Below are 27,573 nucleotides of genomic sequence, written 5' to 3'. Positions count from 1 at the left end.
CCTAAGAACTTTCCATCGTTCGTAATCATCCCCTTGGGTTGAGCTTTCAATGCGCTCTGGATAAGTTTGGATCGTTGCGCTGCGCTACGGTATGAAAGTTGTAGGACAGGCACGTGCTTGCCAATTTGTTCGCCGCACGTGCCACCAATAAAACCACGTCAAAATATTGTACATAATTTGAATAGGCCAATTATTTGCCCTCTCATCGGGTAACGCCCATACTTCGAGAGGACGAGTCTATCGAATCGGTCATCGCTTTAATTTATCGGTATTGTGTTTTACACGAACCATTTCAAAAGCTATTTCCGGTTCTGCGGATCGATTCGTTGGAGGGACAGGGGGAAAGGAATGAATCAAACTTTTACGTTCGAATGTTAAATTTTTACGATCGAAAGATCATTTTGAAATATCCTTTCAAAAAAATGTACATGTATAGGTATTTTTTTTTTTTTTTATCAACGTCGTATTTTCAATAAGAATTATAAGAAGACTTTGAATTCCCAAAGTGAAAACTTTCGATGACTTTGATCGTTATCACGCTTTCCCAATCTCATCGGTGATTCGCAAGGAAGACTCAGTGGCTCGGCGCATAGATCAAAGACAAAAATTGTCGATGCTCCTCGTTCGAGTTAGAGGGATCTAGTCCGATCACGAAGGGTCACCATATCGGTTGGGCGTGGTCGAAATCTGTCACACTTGCCGACAATAAATCGTGTTCCTTCACGAATTCATCCCCTCCCTCTCTCCCCATCCCGAATTCTATACCTTTTTCAAAGAAATTTTCTCGTATTTGTGAAATTACTATCGTCGGACGCATTCGTTTTGTTACACTTATTTTCTCTCTCTCTCTCTCTTTCTCTCTCTCTCTCTCTTTCTCTCTCTCTCTCTCTCTCTCTTTTCCTTTCTTGTTTTTTTTTTTTTTTTTTTTTTATATTATAATATTCAATAAAATTGTTAACAATTAAAAATACGTGAGATCAATAAATTCCTACTAAAATTTGTCAACGCTTTGTTGATTGTAATCCGATCAAAGGCGTATCTCTATACGTCCCGTGTACACTCATATGCACATCTGCAGGATGAAGAAATTAATGGGCGGATTTCCCATCTGGACATGCCGAAATGGAACACTTCGACACTCCGATCAACATGATATTTCTATAATTTGAACGTATCAACAGTTGAAGTAACAACAATGGCATAATTAATCGCGTGAAATTTTGAGAAAAAAAAAGAAGAAGAAGAAGAAAAAAGAAAAAGACAAAATCTTCGGCGAGTCTTTTACGAGTGTCAAAATTTGCCAAAGAACGATGAAAATAGATCGTCGTCGATTCGATTGATAAAAAAGGAGAAAAGAAAAAAAAACAGAAAGAAAGAAAGAAAAAAAAATCGACGAAAAGAGATAACAATCTAGATCGCCCTTAGAAAATTCAACGACCTGCATATGGTCCACGTAGATACTAGGGATACATGGTACCTATAGTTAGTGTATAAAATCTAATCTAATACTTAGGATCTACCCTTTATAAATTAGATCGATCGAGCGGCGAGCGAGTCGTGTACAAATAGCGGTTTGACGTTACATGGAAATCCACGTGGAATTGAAGAGCGGCGCCAACGCGATCTCGTTCGTGTATGTACTCGTGATACGATGTGTATCTATATACATTGTGAAACGATATCGAGTTATCTAAGCATCGATCATTTTCTTCCTTTACCCCTTCGGACAGAACCAAAATCTACGGTACTTTTATCGAATGAGATAGTTCTTTTGGATTTCTTCCCTTTTACGATAGATATCTACTACGATTATTAGGTCGCGATACTCGACGCGACGAACTTTCTCGAAAGTTTAGTCTCTCGGGTCTAAACGAGACGAGTTTAAACCGTATCGCGTGAGAGAGATTCTATCTAGAAATTTATTTAAGAAAATAACAACTTTTACATTCCCGCATAGTGATATTTCGTATGTAACGAACTATGTGATTATGAAAAAAAAACGAAAAAAGAAGAAGAAGAAGAAAAAAGGAAAAGAGAGATGAAAAAAAAAAGAATGAAAGAAGAGAAAAAGAAGAAGAGAAAATGAATTATAATTGCCATGGGAAACTCTTCAAGATGGGCGTAACCGAGAATAACAATGAACGAAACCCTAAATAAAAAAGACTTTTGGTCATGAATTGGCCCGCTTTTAACACCGAGGCGCGAGCGTACGCGCTTTTTTGCGTTCACCACCATCGAAATTATAGGCTGCAGGAGACGCGTGCCAGGGGCGTTCTATTTTCGAGAGATTGACATAGTCGGAATAATCGTTGAAAACCTTGGAGCGTTTGTCGATCCATGACAAAAGCAATGATAAAGGTTTATCGAGGACGCCTATTCGAAACGTCATAATCTCGTCTGTTGCCTCTCGCGTCATATTTATTATTCAAGACTTTTAATTGAATTTTCCAATGAGTTTCGCGATAACGAATACTGATGCGAGTCCTTGATATAACAACGCAAGAATGAAATTTTATCCGAGAGATTAATTAAAGAAGAAACGAAGCGATTTCGGGATGAATGAAGTAGTAACATTTCAATCCGCGAAAGTACGCCATTAATTTTGAAAGAAAAATAAATAAGTAGGTTCGTTGGTATAGATATAGGCGAAAATAGTGGTACACGGATTATCTGCAGGCGCAGGTGGGTCAGACTTGGGTGTACGTTACAATCAAATCCCGAAAAAGGGGAAAAGAATTAAAAAAGCTATCTGCAGCAGGATAATAAAAAAGAAAATAGAAAAATGTAGCTCGGTAGAGAAGAGGAGAAAAGGGAGAAAGAGGGTGGAACGAGATGGGAGGGTCGAAAGAGAAAGAGAGGTTCCAAGTGGGAAAGACGAGGAGGAGAAGGACGACAACGACAACGACAACGACGATGACGACGACGACGACGAGGACGACAACAACGACGACGACGACGACGACGACGACGACGACGACGACGACGACGACGACGACGACGACGACGACGACGACGAGGACGAGGACGACGATGATGAGAGCGCGAACGAGGATGAGGTTGGTTGACGGTTGTAGTGGTGGTAGTAGCGTAGAAGGTGGTGGTGGTGGTGGTAGTAACGTCGAAGGTAGTGGTAGAAAGGCACGGACGTCCCTTTACTCTCTCCTCCGAGGCACGTCCCAGCATCATCCACGATGCGATCGGTGTTCGTGAGGATGCTGCGCGTCGGCGCGAATGTGTGCGCCCTGTAAACGCGTGGAAAAGGCTCGTGGATAGGAGTAGGGTGGGAAGAAAATCGCTCGCAGGCTATTTTCCGGTGGAATTTTTATTGGTGGGTCCGCCATTTTGGCAGGGGAGTGGGAGTAGGATGAGGAGGCAAAGAGGAACGACGATTGGCCGTTGCCGGAGCAACGCATCCCCCTCGCGTCCAATCGTGCTTTGGAGAATCTCGTGGCTGGCAACTCGCGAAGGAGGGGGAGGGGGTGTGGAAGAGCCGGCCGGTGGAAGAGAGAGTACGACGCCTCGTAGAGTACGAGGGTGTTCGCGAGGGTGCTCTCGCTGCTGCTACTATACTAGGCTACAACTACTACCACTACAGCTACCACTATCACACTAAGCGTATCCTGGTACGCGCTAGCTACGTAGGCCGCTAGCTACGGTGGTACACCGATACTACTCTCCTCCACGCCTCTCCTCGTCTGCTCCTTCTCGCTGCTCCCCGCGCGGACTCACTGGGATAACTGCATTTCGCGGACAGAATCCCACAAGAACTCACGGCGAGCGGTCGCCCCTCTGCGCCACGGCCGACACTCTTCGTCGTCGTATCGTATCCCATCGGTTTTCGACTTTTCCCTTCCGCGTAAACGTTTCCCGTCCGACGCACGACGTTCCCGATAAGAGTATACGAAATCAAAGGAAAAGAAGGATAGTCCGCCCGTTACGCGTCACCCTTCGCCACGTCCATTCCTTCCGTTCGCAATCTTCTCAACGTATCGTATCTATAACCAATTAAATTCTTCCACGAGTACCGACTTCTTTCAAACTCGTGCTAATTCTTTTCAAACATCCGATCAAAGATTATTTTAATTTTCAAGGCCGCCAACCAACACCGCGACCCCTTCTCCTTCTCGACCTCCACCGCTTCTCTCCTCCGTCCCAATCTCTTCCGCTCGTTCGCCCTCCTAATTGGATCCAAGAGATAATAAGATTTGAATTTCGAATCGGGGTCATATCGCGATAAACCGACCGCGTTTCCCGTAGACGTTGAGAATCCAACATCATATCTTTCCTCCTCTTCTTCTTCGTCTTCTTCTTCTCCTCCTTCTCCTCCTCCTCCTCCTCCCTCCTCCCTCCTCCCTCCTCGTCCTCCTCCTTTTTCAATACTTGGAATACAAATAAAAACTTCTTCCTCCAGTCATTCGTAAACTCGTCGGTATTCGCGTAAATACGTCGTCGTATCGAAGTTACCAAAACGTTACGATAAGAACTTATTCGGGAGGTCATAGACAATCATACACGGAACTCGACTAATACCAATAACGTTCTAAATCAAGAATAGAAAAGCAAGGAGTTACAGTGATAATAAGCGACAGTGATATAAAGAGGCAACGCGAGAGCAACGTCCTGAAAGGTGGTATTGTGTTACGGGAATAGAGGAAAGCCTATTACCTAGAGTGCCAAATGCCGAAGAGGAAATAATTATAAAAGAGGAATAATTAAAAAGCCAAAGTAGAAGAAAGAAGTTTTAAAGTTCCTAGCCTCCTATATATAGAGGAATAATAATAATAAAACGATTTGGACTATTTGTTCGCGCGCCCAAAAAAGGACAGAGGCATGCAGTGGTAAATAAGAAAGGGGTGTCAGGTGGTGATTAATCGTCGCAAGAGCTCTCGAAGGAGCTCGGTAAGGTCGCCCCCGGCATCACCCTGGCTAACGACCTGTCCGGAGGTAGCGGTGGTCCCGGTGCGGCCGGCGTCGGCACCGTCGGTGGGACCGTCGGTGGGACATCCGTCGGCGGCGGCGCCGGCGGCACCGCTGGTGGTGGTGGCGGTTCGTCGCTACCGACGACCGCCCTTAGCCTCGATCATCAGCAATTCAATATATTCCCGGCTATATTTAGTCGGCAATTAAACTTTTCTGCCAATTGCGGTCAGAACAAGCTGATGGACGAGCTAAGGCCGAATCTCGGCCTACTCGGAGTTGGTCTAGTAGAGAACGACAGCTTCCATTTGAATCACAATCAAGAAAAGAGAAAGTGTAGCAGCGCGAGCTCGAACGAACAAGACTTTGGGCTCTACGGGGTGCATCAGGGCCTCGAAGCTAGCCCGCCGACGCCTGCGGCTACACCGGGAAGAAGCAGCGTGGGGGCCACCACTACCGTTGGTACGTATTCCCATTGCTATTAGATTCGATACTAATTTTCGACACGTAACGTGTTATCATAACAAATATGCGATTTATAAGAAGTGCATTAAAAAACAATATATCAATTTGATAGCCTGATAAACGATCTATTTCTATCAACGAGACCTAACAAAATCCCTTTTCGATGCATAACAAAATTAATGAAAAGAGAAAGAGCAAAGAAAAAAAAAAAGAAAAAAAAAAAAAAAGAGAGAGAGAAAAAAAATGACTTCTTCCTTCGCGAGAAAAGTGTACATCGTTTGGTCATAGAGATAGACGAATTTTACGCTTGTTGAGCTACAAAGAGTGCAGGCGTGCCGCACGGTGGTGAGACGCGTACGAACGAAAAGTATCGACAATGAGAGACACCCGGGTAGACATATGGTACTACCTGTTCTATGGGCTATTATTATGCGCTCATGGGGCTTAAGAGAGCTTAGCACTAGGGGTTCGCTAATGGGGTAGGCTCGAAACATCGAACATTGAGCGGACGCATGTCGAGTCTTGTCATCCATGTCTCTTCGAAAGGACTCTCCATGAGTACGATCTCCTCTATCCCTTTGCCCCCTTTCATTGTTCTCTTCTCTCTTCAACGCGAACTCGATCGCTCGACTTTTCATACTTACACGATTGTTTTCACGATCAATTTTATTTAATCTTTATTCTTTAACACATTTTTGTTTACTTTGATTTCTCTGTGTTCTTTTCTTTTTTTATATGTACATATTTAGGACAAGTGCGTAAAAGCGAGGAAAGAGACAGATAGATAGGGAGAGAGAGAGAGAGAGAGAGAGAGAGAGAGAGAGAGAGAGAAAGAGAGAAAAGAAAAATTAATTTTGTCAAGTTGCTAGCATATCCGAAGACATTAAATCGTTTAATAAATTTGTTAATTTGAAGTATAAAGTTATAATCCAAATATTCAGAACATTGTTGGCTTCCTAAGTAATTTCTGTCCAAAGGATCTATTCTAGGATTTTTAAAAAGATAATCTTAATCCCTCGGCAGATGCCAACAGGCAGCTGAAAAACCCGTACACATAGGTAAACCAGATAATTATTTGTCGGCCGATCAATGTCGTAGGATACCACGTGTTCTCTTCGTTAAAATCAATCGCTAATTATTACTACGATCGCACAAAGCTAAGCTATAGAGATTCTCGAAGGCAGATGTCCTTTTAAACAGCCAAGAATTGTTATCTTCGTCCTTTCATCAACAAACTTCTGATATTTCCAGAATTATCGAGTACCAATTTGCAACAACAGCAACAACAACAACAACAACAACAACAACAACAACAACAATAATTTTATTCGTGTTTATTTCGTTAAAAGAAAAAATTCAATTAAAAATATCGAATCGAATTGAAATTATTCCACTAAGGTTATTCCGTATGGAATATTTTGTTAATTTCTTCGTGTTCTCGTGATATCAATGAAAAGATTTTTAAAAAGTCGCAGAAATTTATCTCTCTTTTTCGATCTAACAGAATAGAATTATCATTTGGCAATCGACGAGAAAATCAGACATTATGTTCGAAGGGAACATACGTTTGGGTATCACGATCGACTTCTTCATTGGAGAGAGGGGAAAAAAAATCTTTGCTTGTTAATTAATGGGTCAGGAGTATGTTGTTGGCAAGAATGAACGATACCTAGAGTCGAGGAAGGGCCGATAGAAAAGTCGGCCGACGGGGGCCCTTTGTGTTCTTTGATGAACTTGACCGAGTTTCCATGCTCACCAGGTAACGAGGGAAGGTATGTAAAGTGGACAGCATTCATCTTTGAACATTGAATCAGCATGTAACATGATTAGGTCATTAACGCCCTAATCAAGTTAGCATAGTGCGAGGGACTTCGCTCGCCATGGTTACACCGGCCGCACGTCCGTCGTTCGTTCATAAAGCCAGGACCATGAAATAACTAAGACGGTCATGGACTCTGTTCTAGATCGGAATCTAGATTTCGACTTTGCAATTTTGCTATCAAATTCAAAATGATACATACAATTAGGCGAATACAAGGGAAGATACACTTATCATTGTCGATTAGTATTTTTTCTTTCGAACGACGTTCTATTTTCTTTTTTTCCTTTGTTTTCCTCTTTTTTTTTCCTTTTTTTCTTTTCTTTTCTTTTGCTACGCAATCAATACGTCGCATCACTCAAAGGAAATAAAATACTTTCGATTAATTCCAAAGTACCATTCGTTTCGTTTCGTTTCGTTTACCTTCAAGTTTCGATGAGAAAAAAAAAAAAGGAAATGAAAAAAAAGAAGAAGGAAAAAACAAAAAAATATTTCATCTCTTTTATTTTATAATCGTCCCAAAAGGAATATACGTTCAACGAAGTAAAAGAGTTTTCAGACTTTAGATTAACGCTTTATAAAAAGTACGTATGAAAAATTTAATATTGAAATGGGATATACCAAAAATGTATGATACCATAATTTACACTCTTCCGCACGTTGGTAGTACGTTTAGTATTATTTTACTCGCAAAAATCCTTTTACACACCGTAACAAAACTCTAACCGTGTATATATATACATGTACATATATATATATATGTATATATATATATATATATATATATATATGTTATATATTTACACACGTGCATCACACGTTAACCATTTCTCGTGGGTAGATTTTGAGGATAGCAATTTTATTTTGATGTTTCCCATGAAAATAAGCTTATCCAGTTATTTTATTGTAAATGCGGAGTGCGCAACATCAAACAACTCCATATTCATATCTCAAAATTGAAGTTCGGTAATTTAGATTACATTACCGCTATAACTTCGCCTATCCGCTGTCAAATTTTCAAAATGAAAATGAATGCGGCATATTTGCACGTCATACATCGAACGTACACGTCGACGCTCGTTCCAATAAATATTATATATATATATATATATATATATATATATATATATATATATATATGTATATATATATATATAAAATATATATAATATACATTATATGAAAACATCATTTTGAAGTAACTTTCAAAGGACGTCTACATTATGCAGCTTTAAACGTATTACTTATACTCGATCATTCGTCGATGCGAATAATATCCTTATTTTACGAAATTTTCATTACGAACGCGAAGGAAACCAAACTATAAAAAAAAAAAAGAATAAAAAAAATATATAAAAAAACGTAAATTCTTTATTATTTATGGTAATTATCTATTTTGTAATAATCCCGTCATTCGAACTTTTGAACATCAATTAATTTTTGCATTAATTTTAATACCATGTAAACATAATATATGAACCTAACAATGAACCTCATTGATTTTTCGAAACACTCATTAAAAGAGTATAATGCATTACTTATGATGAAAATAAACGGATTTACATGCATATATCAGGACATTTACAAACTTTATTTTAATAACCGCTATTTTACCACGCGTCGAATTCATTATCCTTAGCCATTTTATCCAGAAATATCCTAATCTTGTTTTTCTCCGTTTCAGGAGCCGAAGGAGCTTTTAAAAAATTAAAACCGGACCCTTGCGCCTCTAGCCCTCACATTGGCCACACACCCACCACCGCGAGTTGTCCTACACCGGCTCGACGTCGGCACAGGACTACCTTCACACAGGTACGTCGAACTCCAAATTCTTTTCTATTCGTTAATGTCGATGACGATCGTTTTCGAAAATTTCTCCCTTCCGTAGGAAAAATAAAAAAAAAAAAAAAAAAAAAGAAATAATAATAATAAAAGGAAAAGGGAAAAAGAAGAGAAAGAAAAAAAAATTCAACAGCTCAATTCAAAAGCTTTTCGCGGTCGATGTCCAAATTTCCTCTCAACCAACACGGATCAATCTTTACTATAGCCTTCGATTGTTTCGCAGGAGCAGCTGGCAGAATTGGAATCGGCGTTCGCAAAATCTCATTATCCTGACATATACTGCAGAGAGGAATTGGCGAGGACCACCAAATTGAACGAGGCTAGAATTCAGGTAAGTCTATTGCGCTCTCGCTAATTAAGAGAAAAAGAAACGATGGGAAAAAATAAAACAAAAAAAAACAAAAAACAAAAAGGGAAACCACATTGAAATCTTTCAATCTTTGACGATAAGCTCGTTATGTGAATAATACAAAAAACAAAAAAACAAAAAAGAACAAAAAAAAAAACAAAAAAAAAAAAAAAAAAAAAAAAAGGAAAACAAAAAATGCCATAGATCACGGAGTCATAAAAAAGCTCGATACAAAAGAAAATTTCACAATACCGTAACAATGGAGAAGTTTATAAAAAAGAAAGATAGAGTCCACGTAGCTATCGTTTCGAGGATGACTCACTGGGTAATCGAATCAAAGACGCATGCGGGGTAACAAAATGAAGTTACGAGCGCAAATGTCGATCCAAGACACCCCACGTTCTTCTAGGGGTTGATCGATCGGCAGGATCAGAATTATTTTACATAGGGACCCTCTCATCTTTCTATCGACCATTATGAAACGTACTTTTCTTCGCGATACTATCATCCATTGTTCAGTCGAAACTATTAATCCCTTTATACGAGAAATAGCATAAGTTTCGGTAAAGGTGAAACCAAAATACGAATAGAAATAATTTCAGATAGGTACATGGAAATAATTGTAAAGACGAAGTAGCTGGTAAACGAATACTTGAACCATCGCGGTCACCGTCGGTGGTTTAGGTTTTTGCCGGTATTAGAAACATCCTCGAGATGAGAGAAAAGAGAGAATGAGAGAGAAAGAGAGAGAAAGAGAGGGAGAGAAAGAGAGAGAGAGAAATGAGAGTCTCACGGGTAGAAAGTCATTCGACTGTCGCAGCAAACCAACGGCACGCAGTAGTACCAACTGGCAGAGGACCAAGCGGCAGAACTCCGAGCGGTACATATTAAAACAGTCCGCCGGTGCGTTTCGCTCTTTTGATATATAATGCAGGGGAGTGTTGTTTCAGTTAAAAGCCCGGGAACCACTGCGACTTAACTCTGTTAAACTGCGATGCCAAGTAAAACGCGGTTTGCTTTTAGTCGCCCGGTTATAATCCATGCACAAAGTGTCCGAACCCAAGCGGCTTCACCGTCCGTACAAGACTTCGAACCTGTTGGTTTCAACCTCAAACACGAGCAATCCCCTAATTTTTTCAAATGTTACTTTGCTACCACTCGGGAGATTCCTTCATTTTCTAATACCATAGTGAGGACCGATTATTTCGATAATTTCTATCTATTCGACAACTTAAAGAAATTCAATTTCAAACCAAGAGACCAAGAGAGAGTCCAAGTTTGTGATGCTATATCGGCCAAGAGGTCGTAACAGTAGAGAAGAGAGAGAGAGAGAGAGAGAGAGAGAGAGAGAGAGAGAGAGAGGGCTAGATCTCGGTAGATCACTCGCAGTAGTTACAGCCGAGTTTGCGATCAGCCACGAGTACTATGTAGTTCTCAAGGAAAGTGCTTCGCAGTAGTATAGCTGGTAGGGCCGATGAACCACGTGGACTGATTACCGTCGGCCCAAGTAGTATAGGTCGGTGCTAAGTCGAGCGAAGTATTAGACACGATGAAAGTTTCCTCGCTTTCCAAAATCTACTCTAAAATTATAACTACGAAGATTTCTAATACCTTTTAATAAGTCCTATAACAAACAAAGTACGTGTACGTACACATTTTTTTAATTGCTCCTTCATTTCTTTCCTCTCTCTCTTTCTTCTCTCTTTCTCTCTCTCTCTCTTCTCCCTTTCTCTCTCTCTCTCTCTCCCTCTCTTTCTCTCTCTTTCTCTATCTACTACATTATCAGGTATACTCGATAAACGAGAAAGAAGAGAGTAGGAAGTTGAAGCGTAACGGAGAAAGGAATGCTTAAAAATGTTGCGACGATAGTTACGGCATCCTGTTTCTACAAAGATGGCGATACGCGGGGGTGCAGTGGCAGGGGAATGAGAGAGAGAGAGAGAGAGAGAGAGAGAGAGAGAGAACGAGGGTGACAAAGTTGAGATGAGTTGGAGGTGGGGTTTGGGTGACGCTGTACCGGAGGCTGCCATTATATCTGAGCCGCCATTTTAAATTGAATTTTCTCCACCCTAGATAGATCTGAAACGTCTCGGCCTTGCGGGGTTCTTCCTTCCACTGCGCGACGACGACGAGACGAAGAGCCCGAGAGAGCGAAAGATAGACAGAGCGAAAGAGAGAGAGAAAGAGAGAGAGAGAGAGAGAGGGAGGGTGGGTGGAGAGGAGAGAGAGAGAGAGAGTAACGATAGGAGGGTTCGGGGCCCCCTTTTTCTTCGCGACGCTACCTTCGCCTCTCATTTTTTTCTTTTTCCTTTTTTTTCCCTTTTCCTTTCTTTTTTTCTATCCTTTTTCTTTTATCCTCAGCCCCTTTTTTCGCGTCGGATAATCTCCAACACTTCTCTATCGACGATTCTACATCGCTTCGGGCGTTAGACGATAAAACTTGTCCCTTCATTTTTTGTACGTAGGATGTAAATGCAGTATGAAAAAAAAAAAAAAAAACAAAAAAAAAAAAAGAAAAAGAAAAAGAAAAAAAATCAGAATTAATAATCGAAGAGGATTCGAATAACACGCGTACTATACTATGATATTTCTCGTTCCACATTAATAAGACGTCTTTTGATCCCTTAATAAAAATGAAAAAAAAATGAAAACGACAAAATTGAATCAAAACGATTGCCAGAAATCCACAGGGAATGAAAAAAATTGTTAATAATTTGGTAGTTCGTCCTGGGTCCGTAGAATCTCACGACCGAAGTGAGAAAAGGATAGTGTTTCTTCGTTAAAGAGCCAGTAAGAGGATATATGAAATGTGCCAGAAGGATAATGTAAAAAAAAAAAAAAAAAAAAAAGAAAAGAAAAAGAAAAGAAAAAGGGATAGTGCCACGGAGTAAGAGAATAATTCTCGAATCAAGGCACAAGAAATCCTATTATGCCGCGGAGAAGAAAAAGAAAGGAGAAGCCGAGATATTGAGTTAGCCGAGTTTTCATTTCACCTTTTTACTTCGATTCGACTTCCGATCGAAGCCTACCCACACAGTGCGTTCTCCCAAGAAAATCTTCCGGCTTCCCATCTGACGGGAAATAAGGAAAATCAGTGTGGAACAAAAAATAAAAAAAGAAAAATATGAAAAGAATGAGAAAAAGAGAGAGAGAGAGAGAGAGAGAAGGAAAGAAAAAAAATATAAAAAGAAAAGGTACAAATCGTCGACGCACATCCTTAATTCAGTTTTCCACGATATTTTCGTTATGGGGTGGGGGTAGGGGAATGGGGATAACGGACGGGATGGACCGGGGATCGATATATAGTCTATGGTGTAATTTAATATTAGAAAAATTCTTTTCCTTTATTAGAGATATCTTCTTCCAAATATAACAACCAAATAATTATATTCGATTACTTTTTTGACCTGTCAATGCAAAACAAAAACAGAAAAAAGAAAACAAACAAAGAAAAAAAAAGAACGAAGCAGAGAGCGAATCAAAAGTTATATTAGATGATTTCAAATATCAATCAACATTTCTCGAGACATTTTAATCTTGCGGTTTTACGAGATAGTCTAATTGTTTAACAATCTAAAAAAATGAAAAAAAAGAAAAAAAAAAAAAAAGAACAATCGACTTAAAAAGCTTCGGCTTCTTTCAAAACAATCGGCTTCTTTCTCTTCTCGAGAAAGAGCAATCGATTTTTAAAATCACGTAAGAACTTTTGACCAATCTAAAAACTTCAGCCTCCTTTCCCGGCACCATGTATTCATCTTCGTTCATGAATCCATTGAAATCGAACGAAATTCATCGGGTGTTCGTATTAGTGGAGGGGGAAAGAAAAATAAAAAAATAAAAAAGGAAAAAGAAAAGAGAAAGAATATAAAAAGAAAAAGAAAAAGCATCCTACTTTTCCCAAGACACTTAAAAGTTCTTAGTAGAAAGTCGCTATCAGAGTTCATGGTAGGTATTCTCTTAAGCGCGTGAAAGGATAGTTTTCTTCTAGTTGGGGTCCTCAAAGTAGCAGACATTTTGAGCTTCTCTCTCTCTCTCTCTCTCTCTCTTTATCTATCTTCTTTACTCGTTCTCCTCACTTCATCGACCTATCCGTCTCTCCGTAGCTCCTTATTTCTGACTCTCCCTCTTCACCCTTCATCCTCGGTCCCTTTCTCTCGCTTCTTCCTTACCACCCTATCTTTCTCTAGGGCAGAAACGCTGGAGGGAGAGAAAGGGAGAACCGGAGAGCACGGTTATTGAATTACGAACTCTTAGCTTTCCAGTTCTTGCAGGGTGCGCGCCTTAAGGGACGCGCGCAAGTATGTTCTCAAAAAGCTCTTCGGTAGAAGAGCAGCAAATAAAAGGAGTCGACCTTTTACCGGCTCTCTCCGTAAAACCTATCTACCTACGTCTATCTACGTAAATGCATACGATATATATATATATATATATATATATATATATATATACACGAGTACATATGCACGTGTGTGTACATATATATATATATATATATACCGTACATATACGTATACAGGCACATGTATAAATCTATAGAGAGGAAATACGCAACGCAATGAAACTGGTTTCAAAGAGACAACTATATTTAACGAACGGAAAAGAATTTCTAAAATCGAAACTAAAATTCACTCGAAGATTTCTCCTTTATAATTTTTAAAATGGGCCACTAAAAGTAAATGATAAAATTTCAGAAAAAGAAAAAAAAAAGAAAAGAAGAAAAAAAACAGAAAAGAAAAAAGAAGAAAAAAGATGATCCAAAGCCGACTGGTTCGCATATCGTGTCAAATAACGTTAAGTCCCAACTATCGATAGTTGAACAAATTCGAACAAGCTCGAGCTTAATCGAGTCGTTGAAGTTCCGCCCGAGAGTTAGCCATGCTCAGTTTCGATTCAGACTAAATTTTATTCGTCATACGTGGAACAAGTTAACTCGTAACCATCTTCAATGACATTCTCAAATACATACTAAGAGTACGCGTACGTAAAGGAACGTTCCATAAAAAAAGAAGGAAAAAAAAAAAAAGAAAAAAAAACAAAAACAAAAAAAAAACAAATGAGAAAAAAGGCAAAGAGAAGAAAAAAAAAAACACACAGTAAAAATAATAGAAATACGGTGAATAATGTACGAAGAATATTTGATGAGAAGTAGGTACTTCGAATTCATCCTTCAAAAAGACATCTTATTATTCCTCTTACTATCCTTTTTATTTGTATATCCTTTGAATCGAGGATAAAAAGACAAGACAGGATATTTCTTGAAAAGACGAACTTAGCTTTGGTAAAAGCGTCGGCGATAATTCGCGAGTCGTTCTCTCGGAGCGCCATGCTTTCACGCGAAGCGCAACTCCGTTCGAAGGGCTCGCGCGAGCTTGCGAGAAATGTCGATAAAACGTGGTGGCCAATGAGCGGGCGCGGAGTGACGTCACGGCCGTGGGATCGGCCAATCGCGTGGCACCGCTGACGTCAACACGAGGGTGGAAACAACCGAACAGCGGAACGAAGCCGCAGGCTTTTCTCTTTCTGGGGAGCAAGAGGGATGGGAAGGGGAGGTGAAAGTAGAGAAGGAGAGAGAAAGAGAGAGAGAGAGAGAGAGGAAAGGGAGGAGAATAGAACGACGATGGTGTATCTCGTTGGAAAGAGAGTTTCACGGTAGGCAATGGCGAAGGGTGTAGAAAAGAGGTGGTGTTGATGCTGCTAGTGGTGGTAGTGGTGGTGATGATGATAGTGGTGGTGGTAGTGATGGTGGTGGTAGAAACGTTGGAGAGGAGGGGAGAGTAGGATAGGATAGTAGTAGGAGAGATTCGCCAGTGGCGGCTCGGGCAACCCCCAATATGGGTTTACTAATCCCACGAAACAATGGAAATTGCCCGATGCAAAATGGCGATAGGTAAACCACTCTCTGTCTGTCTTTCTCTCTCTCTCTCTCTCTCTCTCTCTCTCTCTCTCTTTCTCCTTGTCTCTATATTTCTCTCAAGAGAAAAGATAGAAAGAAATATTAGATGTTTTTTAACTTAAGAAATAGCAACGAACGAGAAGAGAATCAATCGATATTTTCATTGTCTAGTTTGAAAACCATGCAACAACTTTTCTTTCTCTCTCTCTCATTAATGCTTTTGATGGATTATGAATATGATGTATGTAGTAGGTATGTATTTGTAAGAGCACTATCGATTCGCTCGATTTTTGCGCAGGTCTGGTTCCAGAACAGAAGAGCGAAATATAGAAAGCAAGAGAAACAATTGCAAAAGGCACTTACTCCGATACCCGCGTGCCAAGGTGCCATGATGAGGAACATCTATCCTGGTGCTAGCAGAGGTTATCAACCCTATCCACATCCACACAACAGTATAAACGGAATCAATCGTTATCCTCAGGTGAGTCCTTGACATTATCCATATGATATTACCGTACTTGTGATCTCTAGATGAAACAGGTTCGCATACGTTCGTACAATAAAGACGTAGGTAGTAATAAAGAGGGAAAGAGAAACGATGATACTAGACGAGACGCGATCCATCAAATCCAGTGGCGGATCGGATGGCGGATCGCGTCCAAGCGAATGAATTCGATGCGTTTCTCGTTAATGATTTTAACCGAGGTATTAAATTGGAGTGCAGCTGAGCGTACGTCCGGCGCACGGCTATCGGTCGATGTAGCTAAATTGCATTTTAACTGATTAGTTGGGTAGGACGGATTAACGAATGCCTACCGCTTTAATTGAACCAATAAATCGTCAAACGTGCGGGCAAACGTATAGGATAAAAAAGGTACCCTCGTAGAAATTTCAATGTTCAAAGACGTTAATAATAACGGGCGACGAAAGAATCAATCGTAATTAGCCGTATCGTTCGTCACATTAAAATCATCCAATTTTGGAATTCTTTACGTTTCTTTCAGATGGGCACGACGTCTTACCCTAGCATGACCCAACCCTTCTCCATGTCGCATTCGGCGTCGAACATGTCGGCGGTCACCGGTATGCGACAAGACGCGATGGGTAAGTTGAAAAAAAAGAAAAAAAAACGATAAGTTTTATACACACATACATACATACACATATATATATATATATATATATATATATATACTTTTATCTATTGCTAGCTATTGCGCAAGAAGTTCTTTCTTAAAGATATTTCTCCGAGAATCGATAGGAAAGGTGAAAGTTTCTCGTTCGAGGATCGACTCGATCTTATCGAATGATTTCGTAAAAAGAACGGACCGGAAATGATGCGCATCAGACGAGGACGAGGATGAGAAAAGTAGAAGGAGAAGTTCGGGGAAGGAGGATAGTCTCTCTCTCTCTCCCTCTCTCTCTCCCGCTCTTTCTCTTTCGTCTCTCGATCGCTCGAAGACGTTCCTCTCTCCATTTCCGGCGCAGCGCCGTCTTACACCATTTCCGGGCCGAGATGGAATATCGCTTTTAAATCGAATCAAGACTATTCGCGAATTGCCTGCCGGATTCGAATCGTTCGACGAAAACGTAGCGTATTCTAACAGAGTAAGTCGCGAGTCCAACGTCGAAGTCACCGGGGCCAATATCTTTGCACCTTGTATAACGACTTAACGTCTTAATGCGACGGTAAATCGTCCCATTAGCCATCTCTCGATGGAGCTTCTTAGAAAATCGTTAAATCGAATCCGTTCCGTATCCCATTCACGAATACCATTGGACATTTTACTTTTATTCACTGAGTCTCGCTCGATAATTCACCATTCTTTTCTCTCGGTCCTTTCCATTCGTTTTCTATCAATGTATTTAAATCAATACGAATATTGCTTCATCAATGAAATAATAATCTTCGTACGGTCTATCCTTCCATTGTCGATATTTTATAAATTTTGATATAAAATAACATTTAATTGTATAATCGTTTAAACGTAAAGATATTGTTAATTCCTTTTTACAGGCATGTCAGCGGAGGACGAATGGTACAACAAGAGTATCTCGGCCCTAAGAATGAACACGGCCCATCATCCTAATCTCGCCGCACCGATGCTGCAATATCAAACATAATTGTAAACGTATACCGCTGTAAATGTTCACCGACCGAATAAACGCTAAACACGTCGTCGGACCCATCGAGAACGAGGACGAGGAGAAATGGCGACCGTCGTTGATCGTTACCGAACTCAAAAACGAAAAAGAGAGAGAAATGGAGGAGGGGGTGAGAGAGAGAGAGAGAGTTGGCTAAATTTCTTTGCGAAAGAAAAATTAACAATTTTTAAACGGTTAAGATATTAGAACACGTGGGTCGCCGAAATTATTTTTCTCGTTCGAACGTAGCCAACGCGTTCTTTTCTCGAAATTAATCGTCCATAAAGCTCAAAGATGTAAATCGATGAATAAATGCTAACAAATTAATATCGAGGACGAATAACTCGACACCGTGTTTCGTCACTTTGCGACGCGAATGTAAGAGTGGAAAAACAGTTAAAAAATGTCGAAAAGACAGAGAGAGAGAGAGAGAGAGAGAGGGAGAGAGAGAGAGAGAGAAAGTGGGAGTGGGAGCGGGAGAGAGGAAGAGGGAGAGAAAAAGGAAGAAAAAGAAAAAGAATTATGATCAACATGGTGGAGCACATTTAGCGCAAATAATTTTATATACGTACACGAGTTTTCCTATTCGATTATAATGTACAGTATATAGAGCTTCGATGATTTTTCCGTTTACGTGTTCTCTCGATCGCGTAACATTTCGTCCGACAATGAAAGGGAAAACAAATAAAAAAAAAAATGAATAAAAGAATGAATAGAGAGAGAAAGAGAGAGAGAGAGAGAGAGAGAGAGAGAGAAAGAGAAAAATAAATAAACGATCGTATATTCGCTCGAATTTGTAGCTTAGAGACGAATGAGCGTATATGAGAAATGTGAAACGATTTAAAAAACTAAAAAAAATAAGAAGAGAGAGGGAGAGAAAAAGAGAGAGAAGAAAAATGAAAAGAGAGAGAGGGGAGGGAGAGAGAAAGACAGATAGAAAGAGAAAGAGAGAGAGAGAGAGAGAGAGAGAGAGAGAGAGAGAGAGAAAGAAGAAAGGAGATCTTTCGTTAGTTTCTTAACAACGAGATTAAAAAAAGACAGACTTTCGGTTGAAGGAAGAAGACTCTGGGGAATTGTAAATACATGCAAAGATATAGATATTATATAGCGTAATCAGCAGAATATTCTAGCGTATGCGATTTTTCAATGTCCTTTTAAAAGAAAAAAAAAAAAAAAAAAAGTGTAAGCGTACCCTTAGTGAAATATTAGGCATTGATTTGTGTGCTTATGTTGACCGGGATTTTAAAGTAACCGACTATGATTGATAATGACGATGATGCTGATAGTTTTTTCAGGCGACATTAGGATCGAAGGGTTGCGGGAGTAGAGCGAATGGCGGCGAATATCGGCAGTGTCGTGCGTTCGAAATTTGAAAGGCGTCAGGCTTGGAAAGTTGTAGAGACAAAAGTGATTTAATTAAATAAATAAATAAATAAATAAATAAATAAATAAAAAAAAAAGAAGAGGAGGAAAAGAAGAAGGAGAAAGAATAACGATTCCGTTCCAATAGCGAACTTTACAAACGAACTTGATAATTCGCAAACTTCTCCTGACGCCTTTCGTTCGTCATATTTGAAGTCTGTCCGATCAACAAACGTCTATATTGGTGTCATTTTTCAATAACTGTCTAATCGATATATCGACTCGAGGACGAAGCTGCAGATACGACTGCATTGTTTTCGTGTAGCTCCGCTGCGACCTCTCATTGATATATATCGCGCTCGCGCTGTTCCACGCGAAATGTTCCTAAAAAAAGTTTGTAACATATCACACGTATGAACGTACACGCTTACGTCGTACGTACGTACGTACGTGTGTACGTACGTGCGTGCGTGCGTGCGTGCGTGCATCCGTACCATGCATGCGTGCGTACATACAAATATACAACAAATATACAACATACATGCATACATACATACATTTAATACAAATTATACACAATCCTCGAAATATACATATACACAATGCATTCGAACATAACATACACGTACACTATATCCCACGTATGTCGAGATGAAAAAAAAAAAAAAAGGTTTAAACTTAAGTGGAAATACATACACAGCGGGCGTATTATAGTTTTAAGCAAGGGTCACGTATTGTACGTATGTGTTGTACATAGCCTAAATAAAAATTACATTTAAAACTAACCTTCGTGTGTTCGTTGGTTTTGTTCTTGTTTGTTCCCACAATTACATATCTGGTTGTTATTTACGAGGGAAAAACGAATCGAAGAAAATCATATCTCTTAAAATGTAACTGTAACAAAAACACGAAACTAACCATTAAAGATTTCTGACTAATACTAAATCTTCGAAATATGATCAAAACTTTAGTCATTTATTTTTTTTCATTTTTTTTTTTTTTTATTATTAACGAATAAAAATATCGACATAACGTTAAATAAATATATATATATATATACCTAATATTTCGTATAATATTGAACAAAGTTTTGCTCAACAAAGGAATTACGTCGAAACGTTGTATTTTCCCTCCACATCTCTCGTCGCACCTTCTAGCGGTCGGAACGCGAACGTTTAGAAATAAAATACGCGCGAAATACGAAACACGTTTTCCGTAACATTTCCCGTGAAGGATCATTAATTCGACAATTAATAACTTTATTCCCATTCGATTATGATAAGTTATTTTTCATTATTCTTATAATTCAATATATCAGGGACAATGTCCCTATAAAAATATTTTTATTGCAATATTCAATACTTCATATCCATATTATATTTTTAATGGCGACTTGAAATAAATTTGGAAATATTCTTATTATCGTTGTATATTATATGCAAATAAATAAGAATAATATATATTGAGAAATAAACGCCATCTAATAATAAGATGATAAATCACATAAGTCTCGGTTGTTACAAAATATTTATCTGAATCTGTATAGAAACTTACTATCTGTGATGTGGAAAAAAAAAAAAAAATATATATATATATATATATATATATATATCTCAATTATTCAATATATATATATATATATATATTTATGAAAAGAAAAATAAAATGAATTGAAGGATTGATCGTTTCGTGATGGATCGTCCATACAAAATGAGAGGATAAAATATTAGATTTCAAAGTTTATTTGTATGTCATTAAATTTAGCACATTCATAATAAATCTTATATGACAGTGTACCTTCGCCTAAAAAACTATACATAAGGAATCGCCAGACTAAAATAAACGATAACCCGTACTTCATATTATGTTTGCTATGTTGTTTCCTCGTAATTTGTCCTTCTTATACATAATAATATATGTCTGCAATAATTTAGATTACAAAGACGTCATAGACTTTTCACACCCTTTTTATTTTTATTTATTTATTTTTTTATCCATTCTTTTGTTTTTTCTCGTAACACGTGTATATGGCGCGCAGAAACGCACGAACACGCATTAATGTTCCCCGGCAGCGTGAACAGGAGCTAAAATGTTTTATTTCTTGCTTTTCTTTTTCTTTTTTTTCTTCTTTTTCATCTTTTTCTTTTAATTATCTCTATCACTTTCACATTTTCATTCGTACGCGTTACTTTCGTATAATTTTAATTACACACACGCGCAGTACCGTCTCGAATTTAACATTTTTCTAATCTATACTTGTTTCGATACTTGATTTTTTTTTTTTTTTGGTGTTGTCATTTATATAGTTACATTTCAATTATTTAAATAACATTAAAATTTTTTTCGTTTTTATTTATTTTTTTTTTTTATTCCACATATGCACGACGCAAGATTGAAATATATCAAGAGGATCGATGTTGATATTTGGTGAGACGTAAATTTTTCCTCAAACATTGTTGATGATTATTATTACGAATTGACCGAAAAAAAAAAAGATGATGATTCGTAGTGTTCATTTTTTTTATCTTTTTACTTTTTTTCTTTTTCTCACACTTTTTTCCTCCCTTTATTTTATTTTATAATTTTTGCCTGTAATTTTTATTTTGTTTTATTTTATTTTATTTTATTTTATTTTATTTTATTTTAATTTATTTTATTTTATTTTATTTTATAATATGTTAAACGTATATTATCATAGGCGTAGAAAGTAATCGTGAGAAGAGGTGTACACGAATTTTTTGTTTATCTCTGTTACGGCATTTAAAGTTTCACGTATGTACTATTATTTAAACTAACGGTATGCGTTTTATCGCGATGATAGATTACTAAAATATCGAATAAATATTTATTCCCCAAAAATATCTCGCGTACTTCGCATATCAGTCGTCGCAGATTTGTCTCCTCTTTTATTTTTTAGTGCATTTTATTTGTATTCTTTTTTTTTTTTTTTTTTTTTTTTTTTTTTTTTTTTTATTCGTATTCTTTCCCTTTCTCTTTCTCTCTCTCTCTCTCTCTCTCTCTCTCTCTCTCTCTCTTTGTTTTTTTTTTGTTTCTTTAATTCTCTATTTGCATTTTTTGTTATGCCACGGCCACCGTTTTACACTTAAAGTCGTGGAAGTAAATTCTTAAATTCCTACAGACGAACGATATAATGACATTCTGAACATTATTACATAAAATATTGACTTAACGTAATCTTTCTTAAAGTTTTATACAGAGTTCTCCGATGAATTTATATTAATTAGTTGCTTAAAACGTATATACACATGAAACCGATAGGGTGTTTCTTGGATTCTTTACAAGAGCATAATCGCAAATTGCTTTACCTTACAATTAATATATTATTATCGTTTAATCGAAATTTTACTATACGATAGTGAAGCTAAAAATTACGTCTAGACATTAGTGTAAAATTTCATGTATTACACAATTCGGTACGTGTACATTCCTGTCGTGAGTGCGATACCTTTTTATATACTGCGCTTTGAGATCTCATCCTGGTCAGTTTACATAAATTATTATTCACATGTTTTACATTTACTCGAATAGAGATAATATAATCGTAATATGAATATTATAACGGTGATTTAATGTAAGAGGTATTACACGAGAACGAGCACTTTATCGAGAGACGTTTCTTCGTTATAAGCGCGCATCGTCAAATTGTAACGAAGCGAAGATCGCTGTAATAGACGCTTACTATCAAAGGATTCTTTATAGGATTCTCTATTTCTCTCTCTCTCTCTCTCTCTCTCTCTCTCTCTCTATCTCTCTCTCTCTTTCTCTCTCTCTTTAAAGGATCTCTCTTTAAAGGATCTATGCACAACCACACATATAGACGACGCAAAAAGGATGATAAAAATTGCATTGACGATAAAAACGACAGAGAAATAACAGAGACGATTAATAACTATTATTATACTTATTTTCGAGAGTGAACGTGGATTTTAGCTACGGCTGCGAAGCGTCTTGTTAAAACAATGCTTTTACAATGTATGTGCTCGATATAATATTAATTTGTATTACAACCGACTATGTAATATAATGACGATAATGATAATGATGACAATGATGATGATGATGATGATGATGATGATGATGATGATAATAATTATTATCATAATAATAATAATAATAATAATAATAATAATAATAATAATAATAATAATAATAATAATAATAATATAACGACGACGACGACGATGATGATGATAATGATAATGACGATGATAATGATGATAACGATAATTAAAATGGTGCATATTAATTTAGCGACGATAAAGTCTAATCTGTTTGTGTGGAAATGCACTTTGGTTGTTTTTATAGAAATAGCTTTCTAAGAAAAAATATCGTCGTACGTTTTCTTATCCGCACATAACAATGTTAATTAATAGTATTCTGCAAGCTTCTCGGCACGCGTCATGTTAATATTGAAAATCATATTTCACCTAAACCCATCCTTTCTGCTCTTCTCTTTCCCTCTCTCTCTCTCTCTCTTTTTTTTCCTCCATCTCTCTCTCTCCCTCTCTCTCTCTCTCTCTCGCTCTCTTTCAGTTTAATATAAGAAATATTTTACAGATTTATTTTTATTCGTCTCGCGCGAGTGTCATCGATATATATCATCTCGTAATTTCAGACGCGGGAAGTATCAGTTAAAAAGTGAAAAAAATAACGATCGAATGATTTTTGGAGTTTCATTTTTGTTTAACGATTATAAGTATAATAATTATCGGTGTGACATATTAAAATCAGTTTTATATTTGACATTATCCTTTTTTCGACATATATTATATGCAATGTGTGTGTATTTTAATTACATATATATATATATATATATATATATATATATATATATATACATTTATATATATATTTATATATGTATATGTGTATATATACAGATTATTTTATGCACGTCGTATATAACGCTTTTACGCATGTATTCTCCCTTTATATATGTAACTACGCCGTACATATATATATATATGTATATATATATATATATATATATATACACACATACATACGTTATATAATAATAGGTATATATACCTTATCACTAATAAATTTTTACCCGGCATTTCGATAAGACTCCAACAAATATAATTATGTTTATTATACTTTCAGCGTGCAGCGTCTTATTTAAAACGACACAACTCGCCCCTTAACAAATATCTATTATTTGCCTAGTTTTAATCGCTTAATTAATTATTATCAGCAGCGTCAAAACATTACAGAATAACTTTGACGCTTTATCGTTACACAACACCCGACATGATATTACTCATTTATTTAGAATTTCGAAGGTCGTTTATATTTGCATTTAATTCAATTGTATTGTTTGCCACTTTGCGGACGAAACGCCAGGCACTTGTAGAGATACAGAGAAAGTAGTTTCATTCCATTTCTTTTCTTTTCTTTCTAAAACATTATACAACGATGGCATCTTAATGTCTCACATTAACCAATAATTTTCCTCTCTTACTCTTCCTTTTATCCTTTACGCTTTACAACGTGCCAAAGACGTTGTCCTTGTCGCAAGAGAAGTTAATGGGTTGCAAGAATTCGACGATATAAAAAATTTAAAGCTGAAAACTATATATATATATATATGATAAAGATCACGAAATTGTAGCAATTTATTAATCCACAATAGCCAATGTTCCTCTTCCCCTCAAAAAAAAAAAAAAAAAAAAGAAAAAAAAAAAAAAATTGTTATCCGCAACATATATATATATATGTATATATATAAAAAAAAAAAGAAAAAACAAAGATAAAGTTTACACCTTACAAGAAAGATCCGATATGCTAAATAACAATTATGAGCTTTACTGTGTATGTACGTATAAGATGAATTAATTTTGACGAGCGTCAAAATAAAAGGCTATTACAATAAGGATCAATGATCACACAGGATCGTGTCGATTAATGCATGATATGAATGTGACAAAGAGATTTTATAAAAGGAATAGAAAAATGTTTCTTCGATATTGCCCCATTAGCTTCGAAAAAAATATTATATAGGTACAGGTATTACTCCAACCATAATGTCATGAGTTTCTAAGGAGTAACAGCCACTTCCGTTAAGATATAAGTAACTTATACTTTGCAAATACTATGTGTTATCAGTTTCTTATATTTAAACGTTATAAAGCCATTCGTACACCATTAAAGTACGAAGCCACGGAGATAGCAGACGTGAAACAAATGGTATTTCAAACATAACATTCCTTTTTTTTTCGAGATCAACTTCTTTTAATGGTCATCATATCCTTCAAGTAACACATTATAAGTGGTAAAAAAAAAAAAAAAAAAAAAAAAAAAAAAAAAAAAGAAAAGAAACAATAAAGTTATTCCAATTACATTATACGTATTATAAATTAAAATTATAAATTATAAATTATTATTAAACTTATAAGGTGTTACTTTTACAATGCATCCTCGATCGTCCTTAATATTTATTATTATTTTAATTATTTTTCAATGTACCGATATCTCCTAAGGCTTTTATTATCCACGAAGAATTAAGAATGTGTAAATAATATATAATTATCAACTTATATTATTAAACCATAGCATGCATTACAATTTACTGTGAGCGCTACTACCAGTCGTTTTGTAGCTTGTTACCCACTTAAAGCTGTGATATTGAGAAATATGTACATCTAATATGTTGCATATACAATCGTATATGAAATAAGCAATAATAAACTTATAATCTAAAATTATGACTTTCTAACGGTGTTATAAAGGTAACACGGCGTAGAGAATGACAATAAATTCGAAAATAAAAAGAACAAAAAAAAAAAAAAAAAAAAAAAAAAAAAAATATATTTATCATCCGCGTCGTATCGTATTGCCCATTTTAATAATGTGTCTCCATTAAAAATCAAATGGTTCACGCATACTTTGAATATTTTAATTTCTATAACATATTAAATGAAGAAGGTACCCTTGTACACATTTAATCGTGAATTTGAACATCATACGCCCTTTTAATAACAAATTTGCTACCGTTTATTCAACAATTTTTCTTTCGTTTGATATAAACAAGTTTTGGAAAAATTATAATATCGCAGCAACAGCGTCTTTGGTGGCGCTTTACGAATTACTTTTTCTACCTAAGAATATATTTGCATATTAAACTTATTTACGAATTTTGTGCAGTAATATATGAAACAACTGACTTGGCTCATTAAATGAAATGTGGGTTAATATTAATACTGTGCAAAAATGTGAGAGAATGTGTGAGAAAGTTAATTGGTAATAATGATTTTTATCTGTTCGACTCATATATCATAAATATTGCATATATTAAAGTGATTGCCACTTTGCAAAACATTGATTATACCAATTTCAAAGCAAATATATACTTTTGAAGTATAAGAGACCGCTTATTAATAGTAAGAATTAATCGTTTTTAAAGATACAATGATTATAGTGTAATCTGTTGTTAAGCTTTTCAAAATACATGGGTATCGCTCACATATTTAGTTGCTGGTTTTCTTTTCTTTTCTTGTCTTGTTTCTTTTTTTTCTTTTTCTTCTTTTTCTTCTTAAGATTGTATTATAATCCATATGTATACTTCGTGAACAGCATTTGTGTACGAATGATTCGGTGATAAAATGTATTTATATAAGTATGCGTGGTGTATATACCGATACACATACGTACTTACGTATGTCGTCGTAACATGCTCACGTATGTACGTATCTGTAAAAGTATTACAAATATAAATTATTTGCCTTACAACTTAAAATATCTCTGAGATATTAGATAGTAAAAGTGAACTCATTGCATCGGCATAAATTCCGATTAATTTGTTATACGTTAATGAAGTCATTTTATACTCCCGTTCTATTTTTTTTTCTTTTTTTTTTCTTTTTTTTTTTTCTTTTTTTCTTTTTTACTTTTTTCCGTTTATAGTTTTATCGATGGCCTAATAATCGTTTAAAATATTCGTTTAAATCAGAATGAGATAATCTTTCGAGCTATTATAAAATCGAATTTCTTTTTTTTTTTTTTTTTCTTTTTTTTTTCCAATGAAATTTTTGCCTGATTACTTGTTACAATAATATTTTGCAATATTGACTTAAAAACGATGATCATCATGAAAAGTACAACAAATATCCTATTTCTATCCAATCTCTTACGAGATAAAAATTACAAATTATTAAGCGTTCTTGTCTGCGTTCACAGACAATATGAGAAATGATCCTACGGATAAGTTAATGAGGTATATTTACAAATGGAGGCTAGTTTCTTAATAGGCGCAGGAAAATATCGATTTTGTCAGACCTTGGTTATTTTTATCGCAAGAAAATTCATATAGAGAGGGACGTGTACACGGAATCGGACTTAATGGTTGTCAATTTGAAAAATTGTTCCTATTACATTAATAGATTTCATTATTTCTATTATATGTCCGTCTTAATTGCTTCCTTTCTATTTCCAAAGTCTTTCTCTTCTTTTTTGTTTCTTTTTCTCTCTTTTTTTTTTTTTTTCTTTTTTCTTTTTTGGTATTTACTTGCGCTTTGATTACAGTTGTAGCTGCTTTTCGTGCATAGGTCGACTTAAAACTAATAGATGGTCTCGTTACAATTCAAAAATTGTTGATTCGTAATACCCGACTAATTATTTCTGCGTACACACATTTTGGTTCCCGTTTACATCTTCAACAACACGAATAAGACGTTTCTCTTTTCTTCTATGCAATTTCGCATACATTCCACTATACTACTTTGATAATTATGTTCACATGCTGCCTTTGTAAAGTTGCAT

The 27,573-nt window shown here is 36.5% G+C and overlaps 1 protein-coding gene and 1 long non-coding RNA gene across 2 annotated transcripts in view; one reads left to right on the top strand and one right to left on the bottom strand.

Moving 5' to 3' along the window:
• The window catches only part of LOC124952409, a 37,469-nt gene extending 21,688 nt beyond the window's left edge, over positions 1-15,781 (bottom strand). The window contains exon 1 of the long non-coding RNA XR_007101886.1: positions 15,649-15,781. This is a non-coding gene — a long non-coding RNA (uncharacterized LOC124952409). The remainder of the gene's footprint in view (positions 1-15,648) is intronic.
• On the top strand, positions 3,778-18,890 carry LOC124952400 (homeobox protein unc-42-like). Its single transcript, XM_047502225.1, has 6 exons — positions 3,778-5,379; positions 8,886-9,013; positions 9,267-9,374; positions 15,584-15,766; positions 16,290-16,389; positions 17,303-18,890. The coding sequence occupies exons 1-6, from the start codon at positions 5,160-5,162 to the stop codon at positions 17,407-17,409; spliced, it is 846 nt and encodes a 281-aa protein (XP_047358181.1). The 5' UTR covers positions 3,778-5,159; the 3' UTR covers positions 17,410-18,890.
• The last annotated feature ends 8,683 nt before the right edge of the window (positions 18,891-27,573 follow it).

The sequence above is a fragment of the Vespa velutina genome, chromosome 10 (genome assembly GCF_912470025.1).
Source record: "Vespa velutina chromosome 10, iVesVel2.1, whole genome shotgun sequence".
Lineage (NCBI taxonomy): Eukaryota > Metazoa > Arthropoda > Insecta > Hymenoptera > Vespidae > Vespa > Vespa velutina.
This window is presented reverse-complemented; position numbering and strand designations above follow the sequence as displayed.